This window comes from Pundamilia nyererei, unplaced genomic scaffold (assembly GCF_000239375.1).
Source record: "Pundamilia nyererei isolate P.nyererei 1_Seehausen unplaced genomic scaffold, PunNye1.0 scaffold00059, whole genome shotgun sequence".
Lineage (NCBI taxonomy): Eukaryota > Metazoa > Chordata > Actinopteri > Cichliformes > Cichlidae > Pundamilia > Pundamilia nyererei.
The window spans coordinates 3,111,255-3,125,304 of record NW_005187460.1 but is presented as its reverse complement, the minus strand read 5'-3'; the positions used below and the strand labels follow the sequence as shown (position 1 = coordinate 3,125,304).

General features: G+C 41.1%; 1 protein-coding gene across 1 annotated transcript in view; it reads right to left on the bottom strand.

Annotated features, from left to right (window-relative positions):
• The window catches only part of mosmoa (modulator of smoothened a), a 25,247-nt gene extending 12,346 nt beyond the window's left edge, over positions 1-12,901 (bottom strand). Inside the window, exon 1 of the mRNA XM_005734670.1 lies at positions 11,899-12,901. Coding sequence (XP_005734727.1) covers positions 11,899-12,004 — 106 coding nt within the window. The 5' untranslated portion in view covers positions 12,005-12,901. The remainder of the gene's footprint in view (positions 1-11,898) is intronic.
• Between the last annotated feature and the right edge of the window lie 1,149 nt (positions 12,902-14,050).

Here is a 14,050-nt window from a genome sequence, read left to right as displayed (position 1 = left end):
GATAAAACCTAAACGATACCCATCCCTATATAGGAGTATCAGTATTTGTATCTGTATCGGCAATGTTGGCCGTGCTGGTAATGGATCAACACCAAAATTTGTAGTATTGCACAGCACTGGCAGTTAAGGTGTAAATTTAATGCTGAAGCATAGATCTCTAGTAACTGTGCCTCTAGAAGTCCCAGTAAGAAGAAGGACCGAAACCACAGGTAAAAAAAGTTGAGAAAAAAGAAAGTAAAGACAGTAATCAGTAAAGAAGTAACAAATACTGTAAGTGCCTCCATCACTGACTGCAGAGGAAAATGTGATGCAGGTAAACTGAGAACACAGTGAACAAGGAACAGGTGAAGGGACGATGAGAGGAAAAAAAACATAAATCCTTAAAATGTCACTAATTCACCCACGAAAATGAAACAAGGACTAACTTCTTCACACTGGTGGGCCCAATTATTTCAGTGGCCAACGTTTTTTTTTCTTGCATTTTCACACTCAAGCAGAGAGGGTGAAGACTAAATCAATCCAGCCAATTACTGGATGTATCCCACACAGGTTTGTTGCTAATCGCAGACACGCTGTAAGAAACTGGAATAATATCACACAAATTTTGAGCCGCTTTAAAACACTCAATATCACACAATCGGCAAACAAGCAAAAGATCCCCAGAAATCCCTTTGGGATTGCATTGGAAGGGCATTCAGTGCAAAAATATGAGGAAAAAAAATATCAAACATACAGAGCTACCCACTGTATCGAATATGAATAAGTTTATTTAAAGACTAGAAAATATACCTACTCTTTAAATCCACCCTCTCCATCTTTCATCTTCTACATACAATTAGAGCCCAGAGACTTTAAGTAGTGCACATCTGCTATCAGAAACATGACATTGCCTAATGTTCCTCAGTACCTATCCATCTTTGATCAGGCATGGGAGACAAATGGATTAGCTCCTCAGGCTGAGTCATTAGCAAACCTCTGCCAGAGTGTGAAGGCCAGTACTCAGAGCGGGATCATGCTCCAGCAGTACAGCCACTTTGGAGACACCATTCAATTAAAAGCACATCCTCAAGGGGATTTTCTACCTGAGTAAGCAGAACAGCGTCACACTGCTCAGGTCTTTGCTGATCACAGGTTCAGGGCAGACGACAGACTGCAGGGCTAAGTAGTGTCTATCTGGAAAGACTTGTGGGGTGGAGGGGGATTCAGGGTGGGGTTTCATCAGAGGATAGTGCACACTGGCATAACGTGATGAGCTGTCATGTAATTTCTTCCATGTGTAAATAACTGAACGGGGATGTGTTTAGAAAGCTGACAGCTCATCAGAAATCAGACAAGCAGGGTTTTGCCAGCATCCAGCAAAAAAGAAAAAGAAAAAGAAATACCCAAAGAAACCTCCGAGAGAGGTTTTGGCTTTGCACTAAGAAAAAAAATCAGAAGGGTTTCATTTACTCAAGCATAAAATACATATTTATTTATTAAATGGCCAGAAATAACAGAAATTTTACAAAATAAGGTAGCACGGTTACTGCAACTATGTGGACCAATCATGTTTTCATGTGTAGTCACCCCCCCTAAAGACCAATTATGAGCCAGGAAAAAGTACTTCAATAGGAAGTGAAATAATATTTGTTCTTCCCTGTGAGCACTCTTTGTCCGCCAACACCTTTACAAATAACAGACAACACTGAGACTTCTTTAGATTTAAGTCATCCAAACAGCTTTGGGTGGGTTTTTCTGTGAGTTGGACTGTTTTGGTGAAAATAATGATTCCTCCCCCCCCGCATAAAACAGCAAACACTGAGATTTAACTTTCTGCAACATGGACAAAATAATTGTGTAGTTTACTTTTTTTTGCTTTTTAACAAATAAACTGATAAAGCACTTTAATCAGTGCCTTAAAGGGATTTATAACAATCATGCACACACTCACACTTCATGTTTTTGCCCAAGGACACTTTCACGTGTCGACTGGAGGTGCCTGAAATCAAACAACTGGCCTTCCGTTTAGTAGATGGCACATTCTACCTCCCAAGCCCCGATCAGTGTTCCTAGCTCATTATGGCTACAGTAAGCCAACAATACAATAATCACAGTTACATCTTTACTAAAATAAATACAAAAGCCTCAGTATGGGTTTGCCAGTTTGGTGGTTGCCTGGCTCAGAGTTCTGCCACAGATTTTTCTTCAGGATTATTTGTGTGCCGTGTCTCTCGTTCATGTCTTTGTAAAACTTCCTCCAAAAAGTAACCGTGAACTTCAGAGCACCACTGTAGGCCAAATCTCTAGAGGGTAAATAAAAACACCATTTGTATATGTAAAACTGCTAAAAGAAAGTTAAGTAATTGTTAGCTGAAGCTCTGGTGGTGAAAAGTATGCTCAGAATAATACTACGATAATTTTCTCTGCTGTTTTAGGACATAATCTGAGAAAAGAAAAATAAAGCAGTGGTAAACACTGACCACAAAATAACCCCATTCAGTGAAAAGGCAAGGCTGTGTGGGCGACATCATAAAAGTTCAACTGTGGCTCGGCAGGTGGGTGGACGCGAGCGTGAGACAAGTATGCAAGCTGGAATTTCAGAAGGTCAAGTGTGGCACTTTGTTCGTCTGGCACCCAAATCTAGACATTTTATAACCTTGGTACATATTAAATATATGATGCTTAAGTGCTTGAATCCAAACAGCCTGTGTGAGAGAAGTGCTCTTGTTGACCCTGGGGGCGTAGTAAGCTCTGCAGGCTGTCCAGAGGAAATCCTGTACCCTTTTTAACAGCAAACGAAAGCATAGCTTTTACGCCAACAACCAAACACAGCCCAGCCCACACAAACAATGCCAGTGGCTCAAAAGAAACGCCTCTGGAGTCTTTAAGTGTTGCATTATAAAACTCACAGCTCCAGAGAGAGAGGTATCCACACTGGAACACCACCGATGAAACATATGCCTCATTCCACCAAGTAAAAATGTTGTTTTCTGCCTTCAATTTTACCCCGCGGTCTGCCTTATTGCTTTGGCAATTTAGTTCTCACTGTGCAGAACACTTACGTAATAACAGCGAAAAGAAGAAGAAGAAAAGCAGGAGGTCGTGGTTTATGACAAAACTGGCACCTGAATGGCTCACAGCTTACTCAACAGTCTATTCCTCAAGTCAGCTCACTATTATAGAGTAACCTTGAACAAATTAAAGAACAGAAGGTGAGTGAGGACTGGTGCTGGGAACAGCAGAGCATTAGGCCAACGTTTGATAGCACATCTTAATGGCACCGGTTTACGACCATTTCCCCAGGATCCTCTGGCCTCCTGCTGTTTCACAAGCTCTCTGTGGAATTTCTGCCCTACAGCAGGCAGGCACGCAATGGTACATGGACACAGGTAAACAATTCAACAAACAGGCGCACAAACTGTTCTAGTTTAAACTTTAACGGTTATAAAGCAACAACGTGTTGTGCAGCTTTTTTCTGAAGATAACACATGATGTTCTACCTCAAACTTTGTCCAAACACACCAACAAGAAACCGCTGCAAATTTCAGGTGGATCAACTGTCGAGCGGCACCAACACAAATAAGGATCGCTGTGAGTTGTGAACAATGCAAAGCTTTGCTAACAGAGCTTATGGAAAATGGAGCTGGAAATAAGTACACTAGGCCTCCTTTTGAAGTCAAGAGCTGATCTGGGTTCAGCGAAAAACTAACCTGCTGCAGCGTGGGTCTACGTGCCCTATATTGTGATGCTGAGTACGTCAACTTCAATCAATCTTGTGGTTGAAAAACTAGTTGATTTAGTCCATGTCAAAAAGTTCTGCAAACAACGGTTCTTGGCTGTTACAGCCAGCATATCTGCAACTTCAACTCGAAGGTTTTGTGGTTTTTTTGTGTGCGTTTGATGTTAAAAGAAATGTGACACAGTAGTTCAGCTTTGGCAGCTGTGGAAACCACTAATCAGACCTAAGGCTCTTTTCATCCAAAGCAATGTTTCCACATGACCTAGACAGCAAGTCAAAAAATAAATAAATGCATTTTTTTTTTTTTTAAATGAGTCCTTGTTCTCCTCTGTGGAGCAGCACATGAACTGTTCTCCACTTGCTCAAGGTTCTTGTTAGTTCCCAATAATTCTCCTGTACAGAACAAGGACTACTGTCCACAGATGGAGTCCAAGATGGTGGAACAGGAGATTTGAGTGTCTCACATATTCTGAATATATTAGCTATAATGGCCAGGACTGGCTAGCAGAGGCTAAACTTTCAAAATAAGAGCAAAGGGGGATCGTCCACTACTATACTAAAAGATGACATAGTAATAATTACAAAAAAAAAAGCAGCAGCTATCTACCTAAGTAAGTAGATAGCTGCAAAGCCAAGATAAGAACAGGTCAGAGTGAGGATTAAACAACTTGAAGGTGCTATAGGAAGGTAAAGTCACATTAAACTTTCTTTAAAACCGGTGCCAAAAAGTCACAGTTCTGCTGGGGGGTCATAAATAATGCTGAGCAGAGAGATCGCAGTCTAAGAACGAAGCCTGAGCAGCTGTAGTTTTTGTGCCACATAGCGAGTGCATGTGCGTTTCTTTCGGCTGATTAAGCACATCACAGCAAGACAGCCTGGTGGGCTCTCAAGTCAGAGCCCACCGGAACTAGAAGATGATTACACCCAGACAGGAAACAGAGGCTCGAATTCATGAGTCACACTACATACTTCAATTAAAAGTGAATACAAGATGGAGCAAACATTCACAAGCTGTAACGTGAACACATCCTCGCCCTGCTAGAAACAGGCATAAATCAAACGCCAACAATTCTCACGTGGCTTTTGCCCTCTTTCATTAGAGGAAAATAATGGGCCAATTCTCCATTTGATGCCCTGCTTACATTCACGCTCCCATCACGCCCTGTTACCCTGCAGTCAGCTCTGTGCTCGCTATGATCAAAACACTCCTCTCATCATGTCTCGGGCCAAATGAGAGGAAATGAGCGCCGTGTCTGCTTATCTTCAGCATGATGATGCTGTCATTAGTAGAGCACAGGGGGAGCTGATGTTTGTAAGCTCTGGAGGGATGAGTCAAACAGGCCTCTGAACTGTGGTGGGCGTCAAATAGGCAAGTCAAGGCAGTCAACAGCTGCTGCTGCTGCTGCTGGAGGCTTTTCCAGTGCCCACTTACATGCAGGGGCAGTGGAGCACAGCTGTGTGCGGCCCAAACGCACATGTAAACCAAGGCAAACCAACGACAAATGGGATACAAACACTGACATGAATGAAAACGTATGACCCAAAGCGTAAACAAAGAGAAAAACACTTCTCAAAATATAAAACGATGCTCGTAGCTGCAAAAAAACAAAACAAAAAAAAAACAAAAGAGAGAGAGAGAAATTAGAGTAAATTACATAAATCCCCAAACTTAAACACCAGCCTGACAAAGCAGTTTTCATGAAGACCTTCCTCACTACCACAGTCAACAATGACTGTATGCTAAATGGACAAACCTTACCATCCAAAGTAAATTTAAAAGAATTTAAATAATTAAAAAAATAAAACATTTACTAAACGCTCAGTAATATAAAAAGGACACCATCAGCCCACCAATAAGTGATTGCTAGTGTGTTTTTATTATTTGGAATCATTTTGACTTTTAACCAGAAGGACCCAAGGCCCCAGAGACCAATCACTGACTCCCTGATAACTACCAGTTGCTAGGAAAACACCTGCTGGTTGTTGTAGTTGTCAGGTCAAACTGGTTGCAAAAAAGTATACAGTGCTGCACCAAAAACCTCTTTGGATTGCTTTGGCCGCTGCCGCCCATAGCTTGCAATTACGGTGACTTGTCCCCAGACACTCTCCAAGCTGTAGCAAAGCTGAAAAGAGCAAAAGTAAAAGTTGCGTCTTACTGCTGCAACCACCACATCTCAAAAGAGGCACCTTTTACTTTTAATTTGGCGTATTTTTCTGCAGGAAATGTACGTCATCACTCAACTGGAAACCCCTTTTTAACCTCCTGCAGTTACCTTCCACATCATTCAGTTGTTGTGGGCTGCGGCAACCCAGTGTGTAGTTAAATGAGTTAGGTGCATGTCAGATTAAGTATAAGGTTATGGCGTAAGAGACGACATAGTTTTTTGGGGGGAGAAAGAAAAGCTGTGTGCACAAAGGGAAGGGATGCCAAGGTGACAGTTGGATACTGCAGACTCTGGTTGCCAAGGTAACCCTCTAATGTATTTAGTACAAGGTCATATGTCAATCACCAGTATTCTGCACTGTCACTAGTAGTCACTTTAATTGCTCACTTCATATTGCTAACGTTTTGGGGTTTTTTTGCAGTTGCATGTAGTCTCTTAAAGATGTCTAATGGTCCTCCACGCTACTGTGAATCACTTCCTGTATGGACATAGCTTAAAGGCCGTGAACTGATCAGGGCTATGATGTAATTTATAGGGTGCTGCTGCTTTGCAGCACAACTCAGCTGTCATCATCAAAAAAGTTTATGTAAAGTTTTGTGAAACAAGTCACTTGAACAAGAACTGCAGCTGCCGCATCCTATATATACACTTTAATTGTGAATTAGTTACGACGTCAATTTCTCCAGGAAGCAGGTCATTAAATTCTAAAAGAATAAGTAGCCATGTAGATCCTTGTTTACAAAAAATGTATCGCCTTCAGTTATATGCCTCAAGACTACACATTCGGTGCCTGAAGGTGGTGAGCATGGTCACATCTCCCACCTCTGCAGCTGTGTTTGTGTCCTTCCAACATTTCAGGTAAACTGCAGGTCAAATCTGCTGGCACTGCAGCCCTGTAACTGGAGAATGGGACAGACCGGTTTCAGTTGCTCTGTATCAATGACACTGTGTGCCCTTGTGCTTTGAAAAGAGACACCTAAAATAACAGGATTTAATAGTCTCCCATTTCATCTATTTTAGGTATTGTCAGAATTACAGCAGCAGTTCTTCGGCACTTGACTCACTATACTGTAATTTTGCCAAGCGTTGCTGTAGCCTTTCAGTGTTATGTAATTGTTTGTGGTTTTACAATCTTTTTTTTCATTATTTTTTTTTGCAAGTTGCTGAAATCAGTCCACTTTAAACCATCATTAACTCCTCTAAACATAGTCCATTTAGATTTTCGAGCACAATCAAAACCCACAGAAGCATATTAGAGCTGATGCAGTCGAAAATAAATTTGTCTGTTTATTATTACATAAGTGATACTGACTAGCAGGCACTTAGGGGTAATATAAACATCTCATGCTTAAATGGAAAATTCCTGTAGTGGGTAGGTTATTTACAATAAGTGATGATGATAAAAACGTAAATGCATGTGTCAGGAACTTACTTGATAAGTCATTACTACCGCCTTCTGAGCACATCAACAGGACTTTTTGTTTATTTCAGCTCATTCAGTAGCTCACTGCATGCAATAAAACACATCCAAAGTAATCTCAGGAAAGAGTTTTGTTGGAACGGTAAGTGTTGGTGCGCTCTACTGACAAGAGCACTTGTACAAAATTGATTTTGTGAAGTGGTTGCCTTTAAGGTTTGAGACTGAAATTAAAGTTAAAAACGATGGTACGTATGTCATCAACGGCTTTGGATCCGGCATCCTGAACCACAGAGGTGTTATGCATTTTTAAGTGCGAGTTGCACACACTCTTTCAGAGGTTACTCAGGCTCAAGAGAAAGACATCCACTGTAGTGATGAGTATCTGCAGGAGGGCAGTCGTTGGCGGAGCTCTTGAGAGTCACAGTTTGTGTCTGACATTGCTGTAACAATGGCTTTGTCTTCAAGCTCGTTGCAGGAAATCAGCCTCTGCTGTTACGGCCTGAGAATATCACACTGAGATGAGGACAAAGTCAAGGATCCACTCTCTCTGTCTGCAGTGCTGAGGGAGAACAGTGGTCACCCTCGTACTGGGCACTTTTACAGGGGGGTTGTCTTTACGTGAACCAAACCCAACTGCAATCACTGCAGGCAATAACAAGAAGAGGCAATCTGTGCCAAATGATTTTCTGAGGACATGTTAAGTCGCTTATTCATCATGCCTTCACACGACAGACGGAGGCAAAACTTCCATATGTCTTGAGAAAGGTCAATGCGACCGTTTCTCAGTGCTCCGAGTACAAATACACTAAAGATGGCGAGCCGAGGTCCTTTAAGGGAAGCACTGAGCTTTCGGATAAGACAACAACAAAGCTGAAGGACACAGCTGGCTGGAATGTGAGGAGTTATCAGGGATTCTCACTCCTTAGATTCAAATAATGCCACAAGGTATTGTACGAGGTAGACCAATTAATGGCAACAGCTCACAATACACTGATAAACTCAGGTCTTTCTTTCTCTCTTCTTTTTTTTAAATACATAAATGAAAGGTTATGGCTGTGTGAAGCTACTAGAAGATCTTACATTTTTGTCTCATTTGCATAGTAGTGCTGTCCAAAAATATTTAGTTTGTCCAGGTTTTTTTTGAAAATAGGAAGGCAATGGTTTAGACTCCTGGGAGGTCCTGTAGTTATATATAGGGATCAGTGTGAGGCACTGATGTTAAAGAAAGCTCTGCACTGCTAGCAAGGCATGGACAAGTTTGCTTAAGGCATGACAAGTAGCCCTAAGGCAAATTAACGAACACCAAAAGTCAGATAGAAATAGAAAAACCACAAAACGTAATGCTGCATATCTCATACATGCTGAAAGACCACAGAGCCTTTCAAACACTCAAGTTATACATAACAATAAAAAATTCTTCATGAGACCATTTTCTGCCTAAAATATTTTTAACTGGTGCCTGGAAGGATGTTAATGATGGACAGTCAAATAGTTCCCAGAGAAAAATCAATGAAAAATGATGATCCCTAGTGTGGGCGAGAATGAAGCCAAACTAGGTAAAACACCACTTTTACAATACAATTTGTTCTGCATTCCTTTTTCCAGTAATTTCACACACTGAAATTTTATATGTGCAATGCAAGTGTGTGTTTATATTGGTTCACTGTAAGGATGGGAAAGAGTAGTTTGAACATTTTTTTTAATCTTTGAGAGGGGAGGGCCTGCAGAAGAAGTCTGAGAACCACTGGGCTAAAAGGGGTTTGATTTGTGTCTATGATGACAAGCATGTTCAGTTTTCCCACATACACTGAAAGTGCCGGCGTGCATGTGTGTTCATTTTTGTAGTTGGTATAGTGAAAGAGTAGGAATAATGCACTTTGATATAGTGATGTGCAGTTAATTATAACACCATTGTGGTAATGAATAACTGTCTCATTCTAAACCATAATATCAGGATTTACATGACTACTGCAATTGGTTCTATTGGTATTATTCTCTGTACCCCAATAGATAACAGCAAATTGTCCCCCCTTCCTGAGCCTGGTTCTGCTGAATGTGTCTCCCTGTTAAAAGGGGGTTCTTCCACCCCACTGTTGCCAAATTACTCGTCATAGAGGATCACTTGATTGTCCCATCTCTAATATCTTACAAGGTTACCTTACCATATAAAGTGCCTTCAATTATATGTATGCATAAAAATAAAACTGAACTACATATTGGTTATAAGCATCCTTAAGGTGTTGAAAAGTATATTAAGAAACAGAACCACATTTTGGTTTGTTAGAAACAAATTCTAAACTTAAGGAGTATAACTCCTTAAGTTGTTAAAGCTGCTAAATCCAACCAATCCAATCCAAGTAAAGCTTAATACACACATCTGAAATGAATCTATATAGAACCTACAAAATAGCCTATGCAAGTTGGCTTTACAGATTTGGGAACAGAGACATAAATCCACTACAAGGCTGTGTATTTAATCAAATTAAATTCTAATGAAAATGACACTGTTTTGCAATCATGTGCTCATTTTGCCTTTAAGTAGAATTTTTAGTTTTGTTGAAATATAATTAAAAGACTAAAGAAATTGCAGGAAGCACAACGGTGTAGTGGTTAGCAAGGTTACATCACAGCCAGAAGTTCCTGGTACTGAATCCAGTCTGGTTGGTGGTTCTCTCCAGCCACTCTGACTTCCTCCCACAGTCCAAAGACATGCATGGGTTAGGTTAATTGAGGATTCTGAATTAAATGTGAGCATGAATGCCCTGCAACAGACTGGCGACCTGTCCAGGGTGCATTCCTGCCTGTCATCCTACGGACAGCTGAGACAGAATCCAGCCCACTCACAACCCCGAAGTGGACAAACAGATTAAAGCTACATTTTTCCAACGCCTATATGATGGTAAATAACTGCAATCCCAACACTGAACAAAATACTTCAGATTATGATTACCATACTTTTACCATAATCAAGGAGCCCTAATAAACAGAACTGTTTAGTGTGCTTGTCCCTCCTCCATTGAAACACTCACAAAACTGTGCTACCCTCACAAAGAGAATTCAAATCTGTGGGAAACTACTGAAAAGACATTACATAACGTTGACTAACACTCATTGTAAACCTACGTCAAGCTCCTATTATGCATTTCAAATGCTTCATATATTATTAAAATGACAAGAAAAAAACCATTTTAAAGGTTTTGAAAAAGATGAACACGAGTGGTTTATCACCCACATGCCACATAAAACCATCCAAGAGTGGCCACATCTCAGTCATCAAAGAGAAATGTGATACCTGTGAAGGGAAGTGAGAAGAGTGACAGCAACAGGGAACCTGATCACTGTACAACATCCACCCCAATAACAACGCCCACACTCATCACAATCCTCCACTTCAAATATAGCAATGGCTCAACTTTCATCACATGCAGGTACAGAAGTGAAGATCTCAGCGTGCAGTCACCATGCACACTTCTTGTGGCTGCAGTGTGCTAAGTTTAGATGAACTGAGACAAAGTGTCCAGAACTAAACTGCACTGGAGACCAATTACGCAGCTCGATCAAATTGAAGTCACTGTAGACAACGTCCTCATTTCATCAGCATCCTATTAAGACTTTTTTTATTTTTTTGCAGATTAGTTATTCCACCAAGCAAACGCAGTGTGCATGTGTACTGGTGGATGATGAACCCTCCATGACCCAGTTACTAAGCTGTCATCCTGCAGAGGGAACAAAGAGTAGCAGCTGTCTGTCAACGGCCCGAACAGCACGTGCTTCCATCCCAAATCAGCCGGAGCGCCACAAATAAACATGCTGGCTATGGGACTGATCACACGGAGGTCGCTTCAAAAGTCAAGTCAAGTGCATTAACTCAGGATTACTTTTAGTGCTTCATGAATCTTCTTAATGTCTGAAAGTAATATGTAAGCAATAACATGACTGGATTTTTTTTAATCTAAAGATGCTGAGTTTATAGATGCTGAAATCAAAAAAAGGAATCCATGGCTGATTTTACAAGGTGGTCCAAGCAATAATTTGTCTTTTCTTCCTTGATAAATTACTTTTAAAAAACACACTCAGCTCACCATTTCATCAGCCAGCTGTTCTACAGCTTTCCTAAAGAAACAGTCTCCAGCTCTAGCTTTTCAAATATCTTGCACTTTCTTTGTGAATTTCATGTAATTGTTTGCAGGTGGGTTTTATGCTTGGAAAACAATGTGACCCACTATTGTTAAAAAATGTTTTTCTGTTATTTATTTCTCCTTTTTGTCATAAAAAAGGGAAACATTCACTACAAAAATGACTAAATATAAGCCACTGCTATGCAAACATCAGCTGTCTGTCAACAAGGTAGATATTGATGTACACAGGAGCATCCCTCAATCTCATGATGTACATGTTTATGACACTATATAGGCTCAATGATTGATTGAAAAGAACAAGTAGTGTAGTGACAAGTCTATGTCGGAGGTCCAAAGTGCTGATTAATCAATTATGAAACCGATCAGCTTTACAAACAATGCTGCTGCTGCTGCAATGTAAAGACAGAACACGCACACACTCCCACAAAAGTGCTTTAAATGGCCAGCCTTGTTTACCTGCTGATTCACCGGTGTTGATCCAGTCCGGGTTTGCAATGCTGGCTATTGCAAAGATATCTGCTGCCAGAAACAGACACCCTGAAATGATCGTTAGTTTATCCATGTCGCCAGCCGAGAAAGCTGTGAATGACGTGGGAAAATGTCCAAAATGTGACTCCGGGGGTGCTGAGAGACACCGTGGCCGTTATCAGTCCAACCTCGCCCCCTTCAACAGGAGCCTGCTGTTGTGGTTCTGCTGTGCATTTTGCAGCAACATTAGCTCCTTCGCGTCAGCCAAGCGAAAGCCTCCAGCTACAAAAGGCTCAAATACGAGGCACAAAAGCATCACATCTCAAGTGCTTGCTGTAGCTCGCTAATGCAAAACGATAATTTAATCAGCACCGAGCCCCCAAACAGCTTGAGTTGTTTTTTGGATCCGTTTTAACAGCTGCAGCCGCAGCAGCAGCGGCATCGGGGTACAGCTGCGGCTAGCAGACAGCTAGCTAGCTATTTCCCAGATTCGGGCTCGGTGTGCCGAGCTGCGGCCCAGAGGCTGCTCGACGGCCGAGACCGCAACTGCGCTAGCATTTCAGGAACAATGTCACACAAACGGAGGTGCCGGAGAACAGAAGAAAGCTCCCCTCACTTGGCAATATCCGCGTTTATTTCTGTCTTTAGCTCAGGTTTGTTGTTACCCGTCAGGGAAACGAGAACCCATCACCCTCTGCTGCTGCTGGGACCCCGTTCTCCTTCTCCGCTGGAATAGCATCTGGTGCTTTCGGTCCGTTAGCCTGCCAGCCTCTACCCGACTCCTGTGTTCTCCTGCTCCGGACCACAGTGATGGGAAGCCCGGAGTTTAAAACACTGCGTATTTCAATCCAAAAGCAACGCTGTGAGTCCTAGCCTGGACGTTATTGTTATGCTTTCCACCCGTATGCCCACCGCTAGCTCAACCTCCCCTCCTGCTTAATGACATCAGGCGGACACCCCCACGCAGCGTCACAAACACACATACATACACACACACACCTCGGTGTCTTCACGTTTGGTGGGGAGGTATCTCGCGATACTGTGTGAAGACTGGGGGTCTTTTGTCCTGAAAATAGTGCTGTGCGATCCTGCAAATGCTGTGACAATAAAAGTGATTTGATTTGATTTGATTTGATACCAAGTAAACACAGAGCGAGTACTGCCGATACCGATACTTTTAGCCTATAATAGGCAGCTTATGATGTATGAGAGGAATCATTTGTTTGCAAACTGTGAACATATTTTAGTAATTACTAAATCACTGATTTTTATTTTCCAGAATAATTAGTTAACACCTTTCAGCTTTTCATTTATTTTGAAACTGGGTTTTGTTTTTTTGTTTTTTGGAGACCTGGAATATAATTGTGCAGGTCTCCAAAGCGGCTCAACTTCTCTTAATTGCCCCAAAGGCTATAAATAAAATATGCCTGACAGTCAACACAAAAGAACTTTTTTTTTTTCATTTCTAAAAATAACATATTTAACACAAATCGAGTAATCCTATAAAAACACTTTTGTCTAAATAATGACCAATAATAAGAGAAAAAACACGATCTTTCATAATAAACTGCTCACTGGTTTTCATTTGAGAAATTTCAGTGTTTTAATAGTTATAACTGCACACAACATCTGCTAATTTTTCACATTTTAATTGGCCTAAAAGGCCTTGTGAACTTATATCGATCCTGTCACGCTAATATCAATCCAATACCAGCATTGGTATTAATACTATATAACTGCTGTTGACTTAGACTCCCTTTTGTAAATGTTTAATATTTAGATGCAGAAAGGATTCGTCTTTTTTTTTCTCCTTTTTGATTTCATAGCCATTTACTGAATGGAAAGTGCAAGTTATCTTAGAGTGTGCAGGGACAACATGCCCAGAGGGAAGTTTCTCATTTAAATATCACATATTCCACTAAATAATTACAACTTTCTGCTACTTTTTTGCACAAACTCCACCTCTTGTGTGCAACTATTCATCTTACAGATACAAAGTCAGCCTGCACATTAATAGGCACCTTACAGAATACACGGGGGGCATAAAATAATGCATTTGTTAAATTACAGAAAAATGTTGAGCGCATGATGAGAGCTGGCAGATGTTAAACAACCTCAGTCATCTCAGGAAGTAGAGATG